A 24,556-nucleotide genomic window follows, 5' to 3' on the forward strand; every position below is an offset into this window, starting at 1 on the left:
GGAAAATCGCTGTCTCAGACTTTTGTGACACTATTGCTAATAATAAATTTTACCATTTAGACATAGCAGTAATACGGTAGACAGTGTCAATAAAAGTATGAAACAAAGATGATCCTTGTCTCTTAAGTAATGCTTTCTGATTACACACCGGAAATTATAATGTGAAACATAAACTAAGAGCACCTTAAAATATAAAACGTAATAACGCACGACAATACGCCTCGGTATCTACACCCAGTGCGCAGAAATATTTCGTAATATCGAGCAGACAGACATCTGAGGTGTTTTCTAGTATAACGAGAATACTAACCACGAGATTAAAAAATATTTATGCACGCACATAAAAGTGGAATTACGCGAGTTAGTTCAAGCTCGCTAGCTTCTCATCCGCTCGTCAGGAGAAGGAAGCGCGGGGGCATTTGCGACGTTATCTTTGGGCTACTTGGCGACAAACTTTTCCTACTAACATCCCAGGTATCACTAGAGGGCACTGTGGTATTTAGGCCACTCTGACCTCTTTCCGCGAGGCGGCTATTGGAAAGGTCCCGAACTTCCGCGCAACGCCGGGAAGGTTAATAAGGACGTTGTAAAAGCAACCGCTAAGGTGGGAACGCGAACGGCAGCTCCCGGCGCGCCGCAGCCTCGCGGAGCGGAGCGGACGGCTCCCCTCGCCGGTGAGCGCCACGGGGCGATGAGCGCGCTCCTGTCCGGAGAATCGCCGGCCGGCAGCCTCCGCGCCGGAGCCTTCAACCGGGCCTGCCGCGGATGTAAAATATCAAGATATATACGGACTAGCCTCCTCCCTGCCCTGGCTACCTATGCAATTGGGAGTCTCCGTTGCGCTAACGGGAGATGATTTCACCGCTGAGCATTTTGACATGCAAATGATAGCAATTAATGTGTTTCAAACAATTTATGATTTCCGGGCCTACTTCAACATGTATTAGCATATACCTGGTTTCTTTAATATACACTTTGTTTTTCCAAAACCACAAACATAGTTGCTGGAATTTCATGTGGAAGTGCTTAAGGGGTTGAAAGTTAACACCTTTGTGAGCTGAGCAGTCTCACAGTTGCTGCTAAACAAAAGCCTCTTTGTAGAAGCTTTCTTGAAATGTTTTCTTAACATGTTCCAAGTAGTTTTAGGCAGGCAACTAAAGTAAACAAGATGTTACCATGATAAAAACACTTGTGAAAACATTACAGAGTGCACTTAGTAGTTCCTTTCACATAAGCTCTCCTTCGTTTCTTCAAAGTTAAATTTGCACGAAGCAGATTGCTAGCATCACGGTAATACAGGATTGCAGGATCTCTCCAAAGGTGCATGCATCTCATTTAAAGGATATCTGTGATTTTAAAATGGCACGGCCATGACTGAACACATCCCAATCCCAATCAAAAAAAAAAAAGGGGGGGGGGAAAGAAACCATACTCAATCTTATCCTTCAGCGCATGCCCTGCGTGCCTGGATACCTTGCTGAATAAACCACTCTCCCTCCAGTAGTGATTTCCTAAGCGAGCTCTTGTATAGGGGCATACACATATATGTTTATCTGTATATATATGTGTACAGATATTTTTCTATCTGCAACGGTCTTGAAGCACATGCAAATGAAATCAAGAATATAGTCAATTTTTAAGGAAAGCCTGCGTGCTACTGATTGCTTCTTTCGTTGCGGCTTACGACAGGGATCCTAGTTAACACGCAAGCCACGTGTGCACCCTCCAGCCTCCACCTTGCTTCCTACAGCTTGGCAGAAGGCCATCAGGTCGCAGCAGTGCAACTGGACCTGTTTTTGTTTTTAGGCTCTGGAATTATTCTGGACGATGCAGGGTGCTACTGTTTCATTAGGCTTAGCAGAAGCCCCTGCTGCTATCAGTTAGCTCTAACTGATATAACATCACATGATAACCAATGGCTGATAGATTAAAAAAAAACAACACTAAAACTGCAACTTATTTCAGAAAGAAATAGGGAAATAAATGTGTACAATAGACTGTGTATCTGCTGGTTCTGATAAGCATCCTCCTGTTGGTTGTGAGTGAAAGACAACTAGGATCGTTATTTGTACAGTATTTATCTTTGAAATCAAGGGCCCTGTGGTGTACCTCACCTTGGGAACAAACACTACAGAATGATCACAGAAGAGTGTCAAATCTCTGTTTTTGATTTACCAACAGTTATGATATTTCTTCCTCAGGAGGAAAAGAAATGAACCACATTTTAGACCTGTGAGTCCTTTTTTCTCCCTTAACTGCAGCATCATTTTATTGGCATACAGGGCTTTCATTCCACATATAACTCCTCTTTACTTTTTCTAACAGGTCTTTTTGCGGAGGTAAGTGAAATTAAGCAATGCTCAATGGATACACTGGCTGTATTTCACTTGGTAAACAAGAGCTTTTCTCTTGAGGGGACTGTCAAAAGATCTTCGTGGATTATACAAGTACCAGAAACAAACTTAAAGCATCTACTGGTTATCTTTTCATTGAGTAATGAATTTCCATAAATGGCAATATAATTTAAGGATGGATGCTCCACAGGAGACTTGAATGCTACGGTATCGTTTTATGAAGAAACGCTCACTTCCTAGCAGTGTCAATAGGCTGCCCAGGGACATTCATTTCTGCATTTGTTCTGGGTTAAATATCACTCCGAACAATGTGACTTTGTCTGGAGAAAGCTTCTTACATTGTAGAATTTGGATAATGAGAAAATTTACACAAGTCAATGGGTTTAAGAAAGTCACACAAAATATTTCTGTTGAAAGGTTTTGATGGGGGGGAAAAAAAAAAAGATGGATGCTTTGAAAGCATAAGTGATAAAAGAACTGAAATTTTGGAGCTGGGAGCAGATGGAGCCATTTCCTGCTGGGGAGTGGTTCACGTCCAGCTTAGGCTTGTAATGGTTTTCAGGCTATTTCTACCTACTGATCGCTCACAGCATCTTCTCCAGGTGAACCAGAGGACTTGTTCTACTCATTGAAATAACTCAAAAATATCAAAGGAAACCAATCTCGTCTCTACCCACGCCACGTGACTTACGGGCCGTATTTTCTACACATGATTGCGTCAAGCAGCGCACTGCTCCCCAAGCAGTCTTACTAAAACCAACAGACCTGATCTGGAACGGAGGATCCCGAGGGAAGGAAAGGTGGCATGTGCTGACTTTATACGACTACACGAGTTACTCCAGTATCTAAGGCTATCACAGCACCTTTCCCTGGTGTTAAATGTAATAAAGATTGGAATTGTTTTAAAGGTCTAAATGCTATAGTATGGCATATGAATATGAATGAGCTGGCAAGTATGGAGAGATTAGCATTTATTTCACTTAAGTGAACAACAGGATGACTTAAAAGAAATGAGGCCACTCTTCATGGAAATTTATGACTAGTACCTTCTTATTTTGTAATCCTCTTGTAATGAGAACTTTTCATTATTCTACCATTCCTTACTTGCAATATATGTTTTTACTAGGACCAATGCTGCTCCTACTGAATTCAGGAGGATTTTGCCAGTGATTTCAGTGGAAGCAGAACTGGCCCATTTTGTTCTGAAAGCAAAAGTCTATCCGTATCTCACCATCTAGTAGACATCCTCTCACTTGCTATCTTCCTCTCCTCCCTTACCCCCCCCCCCAAAAAAAAATCCAGGGAACTGCCCCAGAAAGACATAATTAAGAGTTTTGGGACTAATTCTATTTATCCATCTTGAAGAATTTCACATATTTATGTGGATTAACTTCAAGAGATCGCCATCTCGAAGGAGAGCAGAACGTGTCCCTTTGCGCATTTAAATCATAAAGTGTGCTTGGGCAGCTGGGTCTCTCTGACACGTAGCAACAGAACAGCCACGGCACTTCAGGGAAGATCGGTGCACATTAGAGGAACCTGGATGCCCCTGGCGATCTACCCGGGGAGAAAGCGCTCTTGTGCCAGGAACACACCTATGCCGCCGCGTGGAGGGGCAAGGCTGGTGACTTAGCTGCACAGCAGCCACGTGCAAGGTATGGGAGCGCTGCCTCTCCTCCCCTGCGCTGGATGCTTGCATTACCACATACTAGTCCGTAATGCACTGTTTATGCAACGTGTACAACTGTGTTCTTTGGCAGCAAGGAAAGGTCTGCAGCAAACTGCAGGGGCCCAATTAATATAATTATAGTTTATTTTTAGGAGTGTAGACTTTGTTCATTAGTTACTTATTTGACATAAATTAAATTTCACGTGATGCTCTGCAATTCTCTGTTCAATTACGGAGTTAATTTCAGACTAAATTTCTAAATTAAAGTGAAATCAAGGTTATATCAAGGTTATATTATTTACATTATCAATACTGCAACTTAAAAAATTATTTAAATAATAATTAAAAAAAAAAAAGCAGGCTGCAGAATTGCAAACACTATATTTTATAGTAATACACTGTGCAAGACCACACTTTCCCCACAGGGATAATTTACTATCCCCTGTTAAAATGTTCTTGGGCCTGATCCAAAAGCCACTGAAGTTAAAGGGAATTTTCTGTTGACTTCAGTGGGCTTTGGATCAGGCCCACGGTTGGTGACAGCACACAAAATTTCGAGGCATGCTTCCTGTACAATGCGAGTGCCAAAAAACCATTCTTACTTTAGAAACGACTGGAAGTCTTCACAAACTGCTTCGCAGCCTGGCCACTTGCATACACCATGTCCATAGAGCGGATGGCTATGTGAGTGCTCCTCATGGGATAAACTGGAGGGAAGAGAGAGAGAAAGTGTTGTAACTGCAGGTCCTGCACCACGTCACCGTCGCAAACACTACCAGCGACAAACAGCAGATCCCGAAACACCCCTCACATCGCGCGGTACCCAGCTGACTCTGCCCGTGGTTTTTTCAACAGAATTAAATAGCATTTGCAGCGAAGCATGTGTCATTCTTACTTAGCTATCCTCCTACATTTCATTCATTAATTAAAAGCTTTGTAAAGAATTTAAATTAACACAGACGGGGGAGAAATCATTTGACAGACCTGCTTAGTATCCTGCTTGATATTTTGCTGAGAAATTTATGAACATTGCATATTTACAATCCAACTTCATCAGGAAGAGAAGTCATCCCCATGCAGCAATCTATTCTTAAAACACAATATGACCAGGACCTAAGGCATTGCACAGCACTATGGAAAGAGGAAAAGCACCGAGTCTGCAGCCCTCGCTTTCCCACCACCTTATCTATCCTTTTTCTTTTTTTTTTTTGGTCTTACAGGCTGTTTTATTTTTTTTTTTTAATTTTTGCACAAGTACAGCCTTTTTATATCCCCATGAAAAGATTCAGCGGTGTTTTCAAATGTTAAATTCATCATAAAAAAGAAACCACGTAATCGCATAATTCTTCCGTACGAGGGGTGAGCAGGGGCTAACCCCTCGCTAAGATTTGGCAGAAACGTCACAGAGCTTTCTGACTTCCGAAACCAGGGTTAAAGCACAAATTCTGATGCACACGAAGGGGTTAATCCTTCAGCGGGATTCCAATCAATACGTAATGATTTGGCTGCACTGATCCAAGTCATGAGACGCTTTGATCCGGGCCATGTGGTGCTCAGGGAAATGTATCTGTTGCACTAACTGGTGAACCATATTCTAAAATATCTTCTTTATTCAACTTCGGCATGGAAACTTCTTAAGCAAAGGAATTATTTTTGCAACAATTTCCATAACCTTAGATGACTTTAAACATAAAATGTCAAAATAATATTAAAATCTCTATTTTATGCTCGCACACATATCTATTTTTCATAGCAATCTTTTTGCTAGAGTATGCCTGTGCCACATTATGAACTTCAAACATACACAAAGGATATGAACACATACCAGCATCTAGGTGTGGTTTTATGACTTATTTTAGCCTGGATTACAGGTAACGTTATGAATAAACACCTACTTTTTGCCATTTTACGTTTATGCACATGTGGAAATGCCATTTATACTTGTTCTGTAATATTATCTGCCTGTGTACTATAACCAAATTTTATTCTTGTATTATTTCTTAAGCACTGGATAGCAAGATCAGTGTAGAACATACTCCTGCGATGTTACCTCAAATACAAAGAAGTTGCATGATAAATTCCTGCCCAGATTCTGTCACTTTTGTGTTTAGGCCCAACAAGAACCTGAAGATAATTGAAAGCTTTTTTTTTTTTTCCAAACTGCTCTTCGAGTTAAAAAAGAAGTATGGACCTGACTGGAAGAGGTATTACAAGAAGGTGTACATGAATCTAATTTGTGATTTCATTAAAATCATGGTTTTGACTGTTTCCAAATAGTTCTTAAAGTAAACATATATAAAAACACATATACATATACACACACACATATAAAATATATATATATATACACACATGCACATACACACATATATATATACACACAAAATCAGCAAGCTAGTTCCCTAAAAAGAATAACAAACAAAGCCCCACTTACAAAGGCTTTTTCTATAAGGAAATACTGCACTGGTTTAACTGAATCAGCTTTTAAAACATGCAAGCAGGGAGAAGCTCTATCTATCTGATGAGTTTTTGAAAGAACAAAGGCACCAATGCTTTCCCTGCAAAGAAATTAGAAAAAATGCTATACCACGCGTTTCATCAATTGAAAAACCCAGGCGATGGTTGAAGGAACACTGTTCGCTCAAGCCAGACAGGCTGAGGGTCAAATGCCCTCTGTATGCGTCAGAGGAGAATAACTGGGAAAATAATGGCGCTCTAAGCCGTGCCTGCACTACAAGTGCGGTTCACCAAAACGCTGGTTTCTGCGGCCAAGCCGGTTTCGGGAGATCGCCCTCCTCTCCTGCCCGGGCACCGCACCGCGGCCCCCCTCGGTAATGCCGCTCCAATGACTGGCAGCACTCGATAAAATGTTCTCCCTCCAGTAGCGAATAAAGAAGAGCGTGAGAAAGTAGACAACACTCCAACAAGGAGCGTCCATGAAGACCACGAGAGCTGCGATTGCAGTGTGTTTGGCAGCACTCAAAAATATTCAGCATATTCATTCACACAGCGACCATCACCCATACACCAAGACGCCTAGAGAAACGCCATGTGCCCTGAAGTAAGGAGCAAGTCCTCTGCGCCTCTTCAGCACTGTACATCTCACTGTCCTATCAACGGGCATCACAGGGCTGAAACCCCAGCAGGGTTTTTTAAGAGTTTCCTTGCAACAGCCTAAAGGCCACAGCCAAGTCAAAGGAAAGAGTCCTACAGAGATTTGTATTTGTTTTTTAAATCCAAGTGCAAATCTCTTCTTTCCAGGGATCTCATGCAAGACAGGACAAACCACGCAGGACATGACACGCTGGTTTTGTGGCCCAGGAAAATGACTGAATGACCGAGAGAGTGTCCAGGTAAGCTATGCTCAGGATGTCAACGTCTGGTGCTGTCAATAACCAGAAAGCCTGGTGCTGACCATAAACAGGAACTTAAAAGGTCATTTTGCTAACAAGATGCTAAGCATAACATACTTAACACCTATATATGGCTTCCACTGCCATTCAGCAAAGCCCAGCAACTTCTGAAACTTACCAAAAATAGATACTTTCAAGAAGAAAAAAACCCCTCAGTGCTTAAAGAAAAAGCCAGCTGGTCATTTCAAAGCTAGTTATTCCCATCCCATTCTGCAATTTTTCAGTAGTGCATTTTGGTGACCTTTATGTGTCAATACCAGATTACTGATTACTATTTTAGCCATCCCACTTTTGAAGATATAGATTGTCACTTGTTCAGTGATAGAGCCTTAAGCAGCACCTCAAAGCAAAACCAAGAGTGGTTTTATACAGAAGCGGATATAACGTGAAAAGGATACAGACCGTGGAAATGAATGGAGAACTCTGTTTTCCGTTAGCTGATCTAAGTACTCACTTTGTTTAAGCAAATAGAGGTAGAAAATGAAGATTTAAATCCAATACATAAGCAAACAGTTTTGTGGGCACAATATAAACATATATTTTTAATTGTTCAATAATATTTTGTCTGTATGCAAGCACAGTTTCTAAAATCTGGATGCATCCCTGGTCTCCCTGCCTGAGATGGTATTTTAGAAGACCAGAACGTTGGCAAGCACATGCAAGTTTGGGGTCTGTTTGATTTCTAATGACACACTGGTGTAGGTGTTTGTTTCTGTCACCCTCTCCTTCCCAAAAAGGCATATTCATGGTCACATATTGGGGATTTAGCACTAGTTAGTGGAAGTGATTTTTAAAACAATAGGTAATTTTCAAAGTAATGAAAGGATAAACAAAGCGTTTTTCCCTCTGCCTTCCTCAGGCTCAGTAACATATATTGCTGCAGATCTCCAGAAGTCCTGGAAGCAAACTCACCATATTCTCCAACAATTCATGTTGTCATAAGCTTGTACTTAAACAACACAAGTCACTCACATCATTACAGCCAATTAACTTCTGGAAAGGATCTGCTATGCTATGGCAGACTCACGTTTTGGGACATGAAACCACATGCTCTAGAGAAACCACGGACAGCTAAGCCCAGATGAGGAGCCAAAAGGGCAGTATCCCCAAAAGAGAGACAGAAACGCTTGAGATGTCAGAGAAAACAGGGACCAAAGCACTGGCGAGAAACCTATCGGAGCTGCATGGTTTAATTCAACCCATATCTACCAACTGTGTGAAACTGGGCACCATGGCGCACTGGCAAAAAAAAGTCATGCATGGATACAAAAACCAAGCAAGCAGGAGCCTCAGTAGTAATATTTCTGCCACACAGAGGACCGTATTTTAAATATTCATGATGCTGAAATACTTCATATTGCACTATATATCTCTTCCACATCTGCTCAGGCCAATAATCGTTGCCAAAACACGGGGGGAAGTCGGTGATGCGGAGAAGCATCCTTGATTTTCTAGTACAGTTAGGAAGCATCTGCTCACGTTTTAGCGGTGCAGAGAACATGACTAAGCCACCTGCGTGCTGAACTAAATCAATACCACACCTCCCGCTCTCCTCCTGCAAGGGGTCTGAGCAGGGCACCCAAAGCAAGCAGAACGGCCTTTTTTTTTTTTATATTTCCCAGGGGCAACGGGAAGTGACTTCATCTCCACCAGTTGCCCGTGAAGTGGACCTGAGTGCCCAGGCCAGGCAGAAGGAGCACACGGCTCGGCCGTCGCACCACGTCCCCCCTCGTCCCGACGTGGCTCGTGCAGCAGGTGAAGCAAAACGCCCCAATTTCAGTCGCGTGCACGAGGGCGTGAGACACCATCGGGACCTGAGGCGGTGCCCCGTATTCGGGACTGCCTTGCAAGGTCTAAAGCTAATCAAAAGGCACTGGAGGATTAAAGCTGGTGAAAAGGCCAAAAGTCTCCGAGTTGCAAACACTTACTCTATTTGATTCAAAATCAAAACGGAAATAGTAATGCTTAAATATTTGTACCAACCAATTCCTCGGTTGCCAACAACAGGCAGACACCTGCCCTCTAATGCACGTTGCTGCCTTCACAACAAAGCCCGTTGCACAAAGACGTGTTTTGAAGTGGCGTTTCACTGGTGCAAACCCCTCTGACTTCATACCAGCATGGCTTAGCACCAACTTTCCTCTCTATGCTGGGAAAAGAAATAAATTCAAGAAGAGTATTAAGCCATATATTCAAATGGTGCCAGTAACTGCTCAGAAAGCAGGTATTTGATCTGAACAGGAGCAGGACAATGTCCACTTTAGTGGTGGATAAAGCTCGGCAGCAGGTTGGGGGCCTTCGGTAAAGGTGGTGTTTGATGTGCATGGCCAGTGGCAGCTCTTCGCAGAGTACCTTGCCTGGCTTGCACATTTTTGGTTACTTTTTAAGCCTGTCCCTCTTTCCTTCCCCACTGCTTTAGTCTACATCCAGACCTAGGACTAGAAGAAGCTCATCAAGCCCTACTGGAAGTAACAGGAGTGGTATATTACATTTTAAAGGACTACACCGATTTAAGACAGATCAGGTAAAAACTGCAGCCTACAGGCTGAAATCCTGTCTTCTAAGCTGTGTGCACTAACTTGTACACTTACGTAATAAAGAACTACGGAGACGTAGCATTGCTATTGTAACCCAAGGCCAGTAACGTGCCAGGAATCGCTGCCTGCTGCGCTTGCGCTAGCCAGGGCGCTCTTCTCCACATTCCCATTGCACGGAGCGTGCTGGACCATTTGCAGCAAGACAAAGAACAAATCTGGCTCACATTCCTCCTCTTTCCACCCTCCGTCCCCACAGCCCACTGCAAGAGTAAAACCAGACTGGATAATTATAACGATCATCTTCTGGTTTTAATCTATGAACTGATGTTTTGGATTAAAAAAATAAATAAATAAAAAATCAACATTAAGACGCTCTCAGTGTACTGCACACTTCTTCAGTGGTCATCCCCCACTTTCTACCCCGCACCAGAACTGCCACAGGGCCTGGACAGCCGCTGCCCTACATAATTTCCTCAGAGGAATTGAATGTATTTCTAGATTACTTAAAAGAAGTGCCCATTGCAAAAAAATAGTATTGAATCCATCCCTTATCTCAGGTGGAAGTTCCATTCCTGCACTTGAATTTACCGTTAACGAGTTTCTCTACTACTTAAAAATCACGTTTTTTTATTTCAACCTTGTGCCTAGGTACTGTAGTGAAAAGTACATCAAATATATCTAGACACACATGATTTGAAACGCTGGATTTTAAATTCCAGCATTGCTAACTAATGAGAACAATTTTTTCCCTCTTCCTCTTTGTAGCATCACTTCATGTACTTACATACCATAATCACATCCTCCTAGAGCCTCTGTTTTTCCAGGGTGTAGATCTTTAATTCCCTTTAATCTGTCTTCATAGCCTATTCCCTCCAACTCCTTTATCATCCTAGCTGTTCCCTCCTGTATTTGCTCCAGTTTCTCTTTATCCTTTCTGCCAGAGAGTGGCCAATTGTACATCACACTCTAATTGTGGTTCAACTGGTTTTGCATAATGTGTAACAGGAAAGAAGAAGGACTCAGATGCAACACGCATGTTTATACCTCCCATGACGCATTTACCTTTTTAACTAAGACATGGCACAGAATGTCCCACCTTAATTTCGCAGCCCCTATTATGCCTCAGCCATTTCCCACGTAATTGATGCCGAGCAGCGGATGTGTCATTTTGAACATGCAGTTTGGAATTTTTATTTCCTATCTGGGCTACTTTCTACTTATCCTTGTTAAATCTCATTTTATTCCTCTCTGAGCAGTCCTCTAATTTATTCAGATGAAAAGGCACTGATTCAGTATCTTAGTTTAATTAGGAAAAAAATGTGATCCTACCACTTTCCTGTTTTTTTTCTTACGGATTTTCAGCACAGCAACGCTGTTGTTCCTACACACCCAATTCTTAGGGCAGGCGAGGAGGCGACTGCAAGGCTTTGGCCCCGATTCAGGAACGCTTTTAAGAACCGCTCAGCACAGGATTAGACCTTGGACTTCACCAGGACCGAGGTGCAAAATGACAAACATGCATGCATATTTCGCATAAAAGATCTTGTTTGCCAATGTTATTTTACTGTAATTTATATTCTGTTGTTACATTTAAATTTATAGGAAAAGAAAACATGGCGAAACAGGATCTATTCTTGCTTAACAAAACAGTTGTATTCTGTTACACTTAGAGCAGAGGCAAGTCTTCCACCTTGAGACAGGCTGCTCACACGTCATGGGATATGATTAACATGGACTATTCACTTCGGTATTTTCCACCAGCGTCCCACGGGCACGGTGGCAAAACCAGCAGAGAAGGCGACCGTCACATCGTGGTGAAAACGTGCCTGGTACACCTTCGTCCCCCAAACACCCCTGCCGCCCCTAAAAAAGGTGCTGCTCTGCAGAGCGCCCAGAAAATCGATCACGATCAATTATTGCTAGAAAGGAGAAACGCCGTGCAATCGCTGAAGGCGCTCCCTCCGAAGGACGCTCCTTCGGAAAGCGCGCCGCGGGCCTGGAGCGCGCGTCCCCGGGGAAGCGGCTGCGTCGCGCAGGTAGTGTAAATAGCATATGCTGCCGCAGGTGCTGCGCCGTCTCTTTGTTTGTGTTTACTAGAAGGCATAACAAATAGTCGCAGGAAAGCAGAAAAACACTTGGCACCGGAACGAGAGGCACCAGCGCAGCCATAAACCCCGCTTACGTGGCCGCGCTCGAACCGCAGTGGCGTTTCGCCGCCACGGGTCCCCGCGAGAACCGGGCAATGGGGGAAAAAAGGGGGAAAAAATAAAATAAAATAAAATAAAAGGTAAAGAAGTGGACTTGCATGACACACATGGCCTGCTAACGTCGTTCGCTGCTTTGCGCCTTGTGAGTTAATTCGCAGTATAAACACGGGCGAGGATGTTTCTCGCGAGCGAAGCTTCCTGCAGACCGGCCGGGAGAGCCGTGCCGGGGCCGGAGCCGCTGCACCTGCGGACGAGCCCGCCGCTCCAAGGATAAACACGCGCCGCCGCCAGCCGCCTCCGTCTGGGATGCGCTCCCAGCCGATCTGCGGTTATTTCCCCCCCCCCCCCTTTCCCCCCTCCACCTTCTAAATTGGATTCCACAATAAAACACACAGCAGCACAGGGGTTGCCGAGAGTTAAAACCTGCTTTTTCCACTACATTGACCACGGCACCCACAGGCACAGCTACAATGTCTTTCCATGAATGGGACAGCTTGCCATATGGATGCAGACACCGAACAAGCTGTACAACTCCTGGCGACAAGTGCCTAGGGGACTGTCCTATATTAGCACCACCTGTGCCGGGGAAATTGTGCTCTGTGGAGGAAGTGGTATTTAAGGACCCATCGTGGTGTTATTTTTGAGTACACACAAAAAGGAAAATTACAGTTAAAAGAATTCTCTGGCTAGCGTATCTGTTGCTCGGCTCCCGAGACGGTTTCCCGAAGGAATAGTTATCTCCTTTATTCACACAGCCCGAACTGACAAGCCGCAACACATATTAGCAGCTTCCCCGTCTGGGCTTACACCATTGTTTTAATGAGAAGAATACACTTTATAATATACACACGCCTCTCCTCCTCGCATAGAAAAAAATATAAATCCCCACCCCCTTAAAAACACCAGCTATATGGAAAAATACCCGTTTGGATTACACGAATATTGCTAAGACCCAGGCAGCAAGGAATAAATTACGATTTTACTTGGGCTCCATCCCCTGGCCCTCAAATATGCAGCAGGTATAGTCACGCACTGCATTAACAAATTATTTGATTTCAAAGTGCAGCTCACTACTTTGAAAATATAACCCTATCTGACCAATATAAAGGGGCTCAAGATTAGCACAAGATGTTTGGGGGGGTGGAGGGAAGGGAAAAGTGGTCTGAGTGGTACCTAGCTGCTCAGCAAAAAGAGATTTCCCCCTCTCCGAACTGTAAGAAAGAGAGGGATGCCAAGAAAAAGAAAAGTAAAATAAATTGAATTAAAGAAAAACAGTTGTAAAGTGAACATTACAACCTGGGAAAAATGATGTCATTTTATTGAAAAACTCATTTTTTTCCATTAAACCGTAGTGAAACGGATAAAGTTTATACAGTTTAATGGTGGAGTTTTACTTTAAATGCTACTCAATATCTTAGCAGTACGATATAACATGATATAACAGCTGTCATACTAACTGCTTGATTTTTATTGAACAGCAGAAAAAACAGTCACACAAAAATCACCTAACTTATCCTCTACTTTTATGGCATTTTCAAGGGTGTTTCTTTTCCACTCTCTGGCTGTGATACGTATGATAGAAAATAAAACAGCTCTTCATTAGCTCCCTGTTTAGCTCTTTAGGATGGCTAGATTTCCAGAGCAAGCGCCGAGGAAGGACAGCTTGCACACAGGAGGATATAAAAATACCAGGAATCCATGGTGCAGTAAAACAAAAACAGGTCACTTTTTAAGACTACTACATAAACACCTCTAATAAATGAAGAGGACAAAATTTTCATTGGACTTTAAGTATTTAGACAGGAATGTTTTAGTAAAAGTTTAACTGCAAAGTGTATGCAATTAACAGAAAGCCATCAGCTATTTCTCTGGTATGTAAAAATAGCATTAAGCTGTATTAAACGCACGTGTAAGTATCTCAGTTGCAAGAAAAGGGAGGAGATATGCAAAGCACTCCGATATCAAACAATGATCTGTTGGCCAGATGGAGGAATAAAACAATACATATGCTAAAATTTGGAAAAGTTCTGTTATGTGTCTGCCAAGGCTCACCCAATCTATTTTAAGTGCTTCTTGATACATTAGCTTAGTGTTTGGAGTTGTACGCTGATCATTATTACACGTGACCAGAAACCAATGAACCGCTCAAGTTCAAGAGTGCTCTGATGTCAGGTCAGGTTCCAGAGGACTGTAAAGTGTCAAGCGCAACACCCTCGTCCAGCCAAGGGCCACATGCTACAGCAAGTAATTACAGACTGCTTAACTTCACATCTTTTGCGGGGGGGAAAAATAAACTAGAAACGGTTTTCCAGGGCTTAGCGAAACAATTCTCTGAAATGCATAATTCCATTAAAGAATCCAGCACAGACTGATGAGGAAGCGGTCTTGTGTGACTAATTTACCAGAGGGTTTCTCAAAAAAAGTGATGGCCATGGAAGACAGTGAGTGCAGAAATGCAGAGGACAACACACACGCAGATTTGACAAATAACAACAGTAAGAAGTGTTTGATGAGGTTTAAAACCAGATAGGCAATGATAGGTCTGAGTCACGATTTTTTCAAAGCTGATTCCAGAGAAGAGTGACTCAGGACGAGAGAGCATGGAGAAACCCAAGGGGACTTCTCAGCTGTGAAGAGGGTGCCAGCTGGAGATGGCAGCGGGATGCTCCGAGCTGTATCTGTGCGCGGTTACTGGAAGAGCACAAAGCCGGTTCCCAGCTTGGGCTGCCGCTGCCACCAGCGCCACAGCCACCAGCTGAGGACCTTGAGTCATCGCGCTAGCACTCGGCACAACGAGAAACACAGCAACTACATTCAGCGTTTGATCGTTTAAGCCCGAGTTTCAGACACGCGGCTGCACAACGGCGTGTCTAAGCTTAGATAGTCTCCGGCTCCAATTCAGCTCTGCGGTGAGCGAACTGCATTGAGGCGAGAGAACCGCTTGGACTCACAGAGCGGGGATAACCATGCAGCTGCTGAACACGACCTTGTATGCCTGCCCACATGGTTTCTCAATAACTTCCTTTTGGAACGGTTTTGGTCAAAATTAATGCATTGAGGTAAACTTGGCTGAATTCAGCCCAGTCATGCAGCGTGCTCTCCGAAGTTCAGCTCCCTGCTCCATCCCTTCAGCATTGCTCACATTTGGAGGGAAAAAAAAAGAAGAGAGGATCTAGTACTGCTTTTTATGCTAAGCCCAGCTCAGGCAGCTGGGTAGCCCTAAGACCCCTCAGGCCAAACACAGGATCTACCTCTGCCACAGCTACAATGAGGAAGAACAGAAAAACACGGGTGGTGGGCAACCTAGGAGCGTTGGCTATCACTCCTGAGGCTGTCCTAGCAATTTGTGATAAAGCGTGTTGCAAGAAGAGTGGTTTTTTTGAGGACTGCGATGCCTTCCAATGCTCAATACATTTGGCAGGAAAAACATCTCCACTTTGCCCTTTCCTTGAGCCCAGCCACCCTGTTGACTTTGGGAAGGGCAGTGGCAAGCAGCCACCTAATGAGAATGATGCCTTCCTCCTCCAACCCTTCCACCACAAGTTTCTCCATTTGATCCACATACAGTGGAGGGTAACAGCACCCAACAGGTACAGGTCCCAAGGGACGTGGAGAGAGCTGGCATAAAGGCAACTGCTCAAGCTTCATCTGTGGCCACACAGAAGGTGAAATGCCCTAGCTACACTCCCAAAGGTGGAAATATCTTCTGGGAGGAAATGTTGCAGGAGAACCCATTTTTTAAGGAGCAATGGATTTGAGATAAACTCATCTAACAAAACTTTGCTGATGATGAAGTATAATGAGCAAGAACCAATGGCAGGGAGCAACTGAGAGAAGCTGACACGGATGAGCAGATTTGATGCTGGCACCAGTGCAGAATGAATGCCAAGGACTACACAAAGACACAGGCCAAGAGAGGATCAGCCCCTGGGAGCATATGGACTGTAGGCTGAACTGTTTCATCCAGAGCATTAATAATGGACCAAAATCTGTAATTCTTAATTGTGTGCTGAAGCCCAATGCCCTCATCTAAGGACCCTGGGATTTTGATGGAGGATCAGCTGGCATGTGAGATGATAACAGTCAAACACAATGCATTAAGCCTAAACAGCAGATCAGTGGTCTGCCATGTCGTTCCTCTCATTTCCTTCCAGATCTTTCTCAAGAGTCCTTCCTCCTGTGATGCTGGCAAGAAAAAGTCATTTAAATATCTCCTTGTTTATTCCATCTATTTTTCCTATGAGAAGGCTGCTTCCTTATGTGAAGGGACATGAGTCAAGTATGGTAGGAAGGGGAATAAAGACATCAGAAGTCAAACATGGAAAGGAGGATGGAGAAAGATCTCTTGGACATACAGTCTTTACCTCCTGTCACAGCAAGCACAGCATTTCCCAAGCGGGCTCATGAGGCTCCTGTGTGTGCCAGGCGAGGGGACCCATGTGCATGTGTTCCCGAGCACCTGCAAACCTTGAGCTCCAGATCCCACTGGAATGATCTCTGCTCACCCTAAGGGAGTGAGGAATTCTGCTACGCTTTGCTTTCCCAAACCTACCCATATCAGGAATATTCCTATGCATGCAGGTTTTGGGATGCACTGATACTTGTCAGGTTATGAAGTTAGTAGTCACCTGAGGTGACTGCACGTTGACCAGCTTCGTTTTGCTGTTCCTCTTCACTAAATAATGAAGCCTTCTCTAATCAAGATGCGGTGGAATGACACGAAAAGTGGGTACTCTGCTTGATGTTTCTAAGCACAGCAGATGTACTTAACTGGCTCCAGTTATTTATTTATCTACTTGTGTAGAGAAAATGCTTGTTACTGAAGAAACCCAAATGCTGATAAGATGATGAGAGGTTTGCATGCTGGTTGATGGTCTCACTTTCGCTTATCCTGAGTGAATACAAGTATCTATAACTAAATATTTCCCTTAGGGTACTGATGACTGAGGTATGTTTATTGCATTCAGTGAATTTATATATATAATCAGCACAATAAACATTATTAAATTGTCTGAGTAAAATCAAAGCATGAAACACACAGTCAGTGCTGAATTCTAATGATGCTGAATGCCCATGATTGCATGGGGAAAGGATCTTAACAAGCCTTGATTTGAGCTTTGGCATCCGCCTCACAAATCACACGAAATGTTCTCTCTTTAATAGTGCTGAATATTGATAAATGTCTCTGCACGGCACAACAGGGAAGTTGGTCTCTATTGGCAATCTTTACCAAAGTGTGTTTTTTCCTTCTCTACACTCAAGGGTTTACCCTGAATGATTTAATTATAATTTTCCTTGTGTAAGACAAATTAAAGAGGAGAGTAGGAGTGTCATACCAAAGCAGATTATTTATCTCCTTAACAGATTGCTGTGCACCAAACCCCAGAGCTGCTGCTGCTGCTACTTACAGAACTGGGCAAAATGTGGGACAAAAGCATAAAGGTAATATACATTTAAAGCCCAAATGCATGAAAGCATTAACCCATTATTTATAGCTGGAATTGTTCCATTCCTGTAAAAGCCATATATACTGAGCACTTAAAACCCAGGAACAGCGCTGTGATCCCTGACCTGCGCCCGTGAACGCGGGATGCCTCCTGCTTTTGAACATATTTCATTCCCACTGAAGTCAACTGGATTTGGGCAGCCACATCCCGGGGTGGCTCTGCTGCCTGCCTGCCTGCCACTTGCCATAAAAAAGAAGTTTTTTGTCACTCACTTGCGACTGTCGCAGTCACACGCGGCCACTGCTTTTGCCAGTGTCACAAACTGGCGCTGGACCTGCCCTCTCCGGGAGCCTGCAGAGGACTTACGCTTTTCAGTACACAGCTGCGAGGCTGGGCTTTGGCTTGGGGACGCGTGGGCATGCCAACCAACCAATTACTGTATTTCTCCTGCTATTTTAAAACCCTTGTTTATAACTAAAATGTGTTTTCACCCAACACGTTCAGCAGAGCTTCTGCTCTCCAGCTCCTTTTACACAGGTGCTTATAATGTCACTGAAATCAAGTGAGTTGCTCCTCTTTTACAGATCTTTAAGCAACCTCCGGATCTGACCTATGGGATCAGTAACCCCATAAAACACAGAGTGAACGATCCCAATGACATGTGCCAGAGATGACGATGATTATAGTAACTCCCACATAACCAACCTGCATCCTGCAGCCCACTTCTGCTCCAAAGCCCAAGGGGCAGGGGGGAAAGCACAGCTTTACGGCACACCCTAAAAGTTAATGTTACCTGTATATGATTATTTATTGCTGCTGGGCAGTCATTACGATGTGGCTGTGGTTAACTGTTAGGACACTTACAGCTTTTACTATGTGCTTTTTATTGTTGTTTAAGTCTAAATAAATAGCTCCTGGTCGTATCAGACCAAAGCTAGCAGCAAATTCCACTGGTGTCGCACTCAATGTGCCCTGTCACCAGCCAAATTACTTTTAAGCTAGAGACACCTGCACTAACGCTCGCTGCACCGAAACAGCACTGGATGGAGCCACTCAGGGCTCTCCAAGCCAAGAATAAGTCCCAGGCTGTGGAACAGCAGCGCAATACTTTTCTTAAAGAAAATGCTACCTGCAAGTTTTGCCTTCTAGGCACTTTTCAGGGAAGTTCCTCTTCATTTGCAGGTGACAAACGCACAAAGTTGTGCTCAAGTCTACGTGTTTATCAGGAAAAAGGTGGGGGAGCAGCAACCCACGCATACAGCACAACCTGCCCTGGCCAGCCCAAGCTGCAGGCTTGTGCAATGGGATGCAGAAAGGCCGATACCTCCCTTGCGAATCCTTCCAGCAGCCCCATTTCACCTGAACTTGGGTTGGTTAGGCAGCTCCACAAACCCAGTCATATTACATATGTTCTCCTGAACTAGCTGGGCACAGGCAAATACAGAGACTACACTCCAGGTCTAGCCAAGTCATGCTCCAACCAGATCCATGGTTATTTCTGATCTTTACCTTTGCAATCAAAAGAAACAAAACCTCCGCATAAGCCTAAGTTCTCTCTTTTGCAAGTACTCTAAATTTTTGTCTTCTGTGTGCTTTCAAATACACATAGCACAGCTCCTCTTTTCTCACGGCTCACCACCAGCCGGAATGCCCTGACTGCAGATAAATACCCTTTCAAAGAGGAAGTCAGTGCAACACATCTAAACAAGAGGAGTTTGTATGTCATATGAAATCCAGGCAGGCACCACGATGCCTGATGAGACTGCAACAAAACCCTTAAGTGCATCAGTAGGCATTCTTCGGTGTGTAGTCTCCTGCTCTACTTATGGACAAAGATGTAATTCAATCACAGCAGCAAATGGATGGCGTAAACCTTCAATGTACCAAACAGAGCCAAGAGAAAGCAAAGCCCGTAGCCCTCTCATTTGTATTCCTAAATATACTTAATTTTGTATTTTGATATTGAAGAGAACTTAGTACATCTGTAAGCAAAGCATAACGACAAGCTTTAACAAGACACCTGTCAATGCAACGACTGAGGATTTTGAATCTTCTAACCTAATACGGTCTCAAACAATACTGTGGCATGTTTATGCCTTCCTAATTAATTTATTTGGAACTTTATTAATAAAAGCATAAGTATCACCTTATTTGTAGAGCCTAATTGCCTTCGGGCCACAATTATGTGACAGCACTCAGACACATGGATTTCCAGTTCTCCTTGACAGTATACATACAGCAAATTCTTACTTCGGAACAGATTCATATGTTTCCACTGCGTTTCAAACTAAACAGCAATGGCATATTGTTTCCTTGATTAGATTACCATTAGCAGACAGCACATGCATCTATTCAGTGAGAGAAGATCTATTTCACTGCATGGGTTTTTGTTTTATAAACTGAGTAAGAAAAACATAGTTAAAAAAAAAATGTTGGAAAGTCATAAACCCATCTTGTTTAGCTCTATATGCAGCGAAAATGGAATTTAATTGTTTAATAAACATCAAATTGTCTTTAGTATCCCATGCAAGTCTTGGTGACAACCATGTCCTTGTCACTTCCATGCATTATAAATGTATACACTGATGTTCTCCCACATGTCCTTGCAATAGATATAAAATGATGCTTTACACATATAATATCTAAACAGCAACACTTCCAAACACTGGGTGAGTTCTTCTTTAAAGTCTATCTATTCCGAACAGCACTATTTTCTTAATAATAGAAAGATATAAGAGGTATTTATATAACTTCCCCATCAATCTACTTCCAGTCCATGAGAAATATAAACTCTATGGCTTAAAAATTCCATTATCCTGTTTCTAATGAATGAAAGGAGGACAGAAAGACAAAGCCATCAGTTTCCATAAAATCCAGCTTTCACTAGCGTCTGATAAAACATTTCTAGATGGGCAAGGGGGCTCTCCTGAATGCAAAGAAGTACTGCGCTGCTTTGCGTGCAGCTGCGGCTCGCGGGCCGCTGGAAGCAAACGCCACTTGGGCCGTTTCCCCAAACTTGCCCAAAGCAGGTTCCTCGGACCCCATGCTCCAAAGGATTGTTTTCCCGGGGAATGGGAGGGGGAATGGCGGCCGGTTCGCGGGAACACCCGTCTCACCGCACGCAGGAGGTACGCTGCGAGACGCGCCGCAGCGAAAGCCGGAGGCGTGAAGAAGCCCACCTACAATACAGCATCCTTCCGAACGCAGCGGAGAAGCGCGTCAGCAGACAACCCCTGATTTAAGCCACTACTTTTTAACAATGCGAGCGCAGCAAGTACAAATTAACTCAGATTTTTAAAAGCCAAACAACACCAGTTATCTAATTTTATCCACGCTTAAAAACACGCACTTTGTTTTAGAGAAGAACTCAAGTCTAGCCTGTTTGCCGAAAGCAGGTAAATACAGAAAAAAGGCAACTGTGTTGCATGATAAGCCCTAAAATTTGACCGAAACGCGGGTGACTTGTGGCAAAACAGCTAGAACTGACCAACTAATTTTCTCTCACCTCTAGTCGGAAACCCCAAAGCCCATCAAGAGCAACACCGACGGTGGAAGCCTTAAAACAGTTTACACTCATCGTGCTTTCTTCCAGTTATTCAATGCACTTTTAATTAGCTAGCTGCGCCCACGTTGATGCAATTAAGAAGCCACAAAGCTCCGAACAAAAGGGCCACACTCTGCCCAGCGGAGACTTGTCAGCAACGGGAAGCCGAGCGGCGAAGACGCGGCGGAGGGAAAAGGCCAAGCCGCTCGGCTTCGTTTTGCCTTAATTTCTCCGCTCGCTGCCGCCGCCGCCGCGACCGCCGCCAGCGCCTACCTCTCCCGTTTCGGAGTGTGGACCGAGAGCTGTCCGTTGGTCGAGGCGTGCGGGTTTATTATTAAGGAGGTCTTGGAGGGCGCCGAGGAGGAGACGCAGGTGGTGGACAGGTCGAGGCTGCTGTGGTTGTTGCTGGCCGCCTCCTCCGCTGGGTGCGAGCTTGTCACTTCCTTCCAGAGCTGCTGCAGCTCGGCTGGAATCATGCCTGAAACAAACAAATTGGATAATTAAATCAATTAACAGCTAATTCGGCCGTCTTCAAGCAGTAATTAAATCAGAGAGTCAGTAAACAAAGCCTAGTGTTAGTTTTGCGTGTGTGGTGTGTGCGCACGCACGCATGCGTGCATGTATTAGTATTTCATTTTTAATAACTAAGGGCTAATACTGAACATTTCAGGCCTCCCGCTAAGTTTTCTGGAGCAGAACCTATAACGCCTATTAAAGGAAAAATCCCGTGGGTGGGGGACAGGGATCGAGACGATGCGCTGCCCCGTCGTATCATGTTAACTACTATTATTTTGGGTGGGTTTTGTACCAGGGGGCCACTTCCAGCGCCCCCCCGCCGGCAGGAATCCCACCGAGTCCACAGGCAAACCTGACAGCAAGGGCAGCTGAGGGCTCGTCTGCAGGCAGCTAGAGAAACTCTATTTCAATATGTATTTTAAGGAAAGCAAATACTTTCTATCTCGTTTTTAAAAGGAAGGAAGGTCTTAGGGAAAGAAAAAAAAATATTCAGCTGCATTATTATGACAACATGAACCACAATATGACTAATTTTGTGCTTAAGTTTTAAATGATGACAAATAGCTTTGTTATTAAATACAGTTTTTATTAATCACTTTCAGACATAAATTATGAATTCATATTGTCTTCCTGAAATGCTTTTCAAATTTTAACAGTCAAATTGATTATACTATGATTATTTCATTAACACACCTATCTTTCTCATTAATTTTGGTTTCTCAAACTGCTCACTTAATTGATGGATGTGTCTACTGAAAAACTGTGTAACTTTCTATACAAGTAACACTATTATTACTGTCATTTCTTAGATCGATGCTAATGAGCCATTCAAAAGTAAAATGAAAACATAAAATAAGCTTCAAGAAATCAAGAAATTTGGGGGTTTAATGGTGTCAAAATGGACACCAAGCTCGGGAGATGCCTGTAGCATTCAATAAATATCCCAAGTGAAAAACTCTGCAAACTCCAGTGGGCCAAATTCAAGCCTGGCCTGGGGGCCCTGCACGCCGACGGGACGTGGCCTCCATGCTGAGAGCTTTGGGATAAAATTAGGTTTGTGACATGATCAAACAAGTGAAATCCTCTAATTGAAGACTAATTCAATGCTCTTTCAGCAGTCCATGGGGAAAAAACAAGCAGCAGAGATGAATCGCTTAAAAATTCAGGGGAAAAAAAAAAAAGAAAAAAAAAGCCAGCGTCGATGTGTTTTTAAAGAGGCTTCTTATAACTGTGCTTCGAGATTATTTGGCCGACTGTTCGTTGTTTCAGCGTATTGTAACACTGGAGCTATCCTAAGGAAACCTGCCATTTTCTGAGTGAACAGCAGTAGCTCAAAGAGGCATGCATCTCACCAAACCGAAGGTATTGGGGAAGGAGAAGAAAAAAAAAAAAGGCAGTATGCATTATATTCATTTGAAACACATAATAAAAAATGCCAAGGTCTAAATTTAATTTATTTTTGTCATTTAGAATACAATGGATAGATAATCATCTCAACGTGATCAGCCAAACATCTTTACTTTGCTAAACTGTTAAAGATTTTAATTATGCTAGCTTTGGAGAGCACTGGTCTAATGAGGCGATAGACTCCAGAGAATCTAAGTGGTTAAGAACTGTGAAATGAGTCTGATAGGATTTTTTTATATTCACCATGGATCGTTTGCATATCAAAGAGGAGTAAATTATTGCACGACAGACCAATAACCTTCCCCGCCTTTCTGAGAGTAGCATTAACAAAAACAGTTGGTCTCTGGTAACAGTTCACTACAAAAAATGCTAAAATGCTTAAGTATCCACAATTAATATATAGCATAAAAGAGGCTTCATTTTATACATTAAGTGATCAGATATTCTTAGGACACCTCCATTTCGCTAAAGCCACGCCATTTTTCTTTCATAAGAACCAAATGCCAATTATATTTTGATGGATTTTGTCCCAAATGAGCATTTAGTTATTAGACATATTCAATTATTACTTCTCCCCTGAAATCAAACCTCCGAGCAAATTAAACAAAGAAAAAGGTCAGTACACAAGCCTGTGTCCTGTTTTGCTGTATCTGGGCTATTATTTTCAAACACCTTGCGAAGTGACAGTGCGGGATGTATTTTTAGCTAACACGCTTGACAGGACTGTCTGCACACTAACAATTACCTGCGAACGCGGCTGACCCTTACACCACTGTTTACTCAATTGAAACAATAGTGAATAGACTTGTCTGTTGATGATAACGTATTGATAGGAGCCCATATGAGTCGACACCTATTTTTATTTTTGAGAATAAGCAAATAGGGAAAGAATAACTGCCCCCCTCCTCTTTTTTTTTTTTTTTTTTTTGCCACCACCCCCTATCTGTATTTCTAGACAAGTGGATTTTTTAATGGGAGAACTGTTAGCACCCAGTCTCCTTTCCTTGTCCCCCTTATTCCTCCTCCCCTTCACTCCCCTCCCAGGCGTTTTTGGATTTACCAGTGCTTTAGCCAAAGATAAAGCCTGCAAGTGTTACAGCTAGCAAAATACACACATATATGTATAGCTCTCTATAGAACCTCTAAAGAGAAGAGGCTTCTTCCAACTTAATATACAAGTGTAACTCACATTAGCAGCAATGAGAACTATGTCATATATTGAAAGAGAAATAAAAAGCATCAAACTTGTGGAAAAAAATGCCGGAGATGAGAAGGATTTCAGGTTGGATGTCATTAGAGTTAACTGCGATGTCATACACACAAACACGCCCGCACCCAACCAGACATTAAAAAATGACCACATCACTGACATCACTTGATTAAAAAAGATTTAAAAAAAAAATAATAAAAACTCTCCTCCTTCCCCAAATTCAGCTCATTTAAAATAATTCTGCAGAGAATT

At 43.2% G+C, this 24,556-nt stretch overlaps 1 protein-coding gene across 16 annotated transcripts in view; it reads right to left on the reverse strand.

Annotated features, from left to right (window-relative positions):
* FOXP1 (forkhead box P1) overlaps positions 1 to 24,556 on the reverse strand; it is a 385,930-nt gene that overhangs the window by 40,627 nt on the left and 320,747 nt on the right. For all 16 annotated transcript variants that reach the window (XM_067303481.1, XM_067303486.1, XM_067303484.1 and 13 more), the window contains 2 exons: positions 21,445 to 21,649; positions 4,626 to 4,730 (listed from right to left, as the gene is read on the reverse strand). In XM_067303481.1, the coding sequence (XP_067159582.1) occupies positions 4,626 to 4,730; positions 21,445 to 21,649 (310 nt within the window). The remainder of the gene's footprint in view (positions 1 to 4,625; positions 4,731 to 21,444; positions 21,650 to 24,556) is intronic.

The sequence above is a fragment of the Apteryx mantelli genome, chromosome 12 (genome assembly GCF_036417845.1).
Source record: "Apteryx mantelli isolate bAptMan1 chromosome 12, bAptMan1.hap1, whole genome shotgun sequence".
NCBI lineage: Eukaryota > Metazoa > Chordata > Aves > Apterygiformes > Apterygidae > Apteryx > Apteryx mantelli.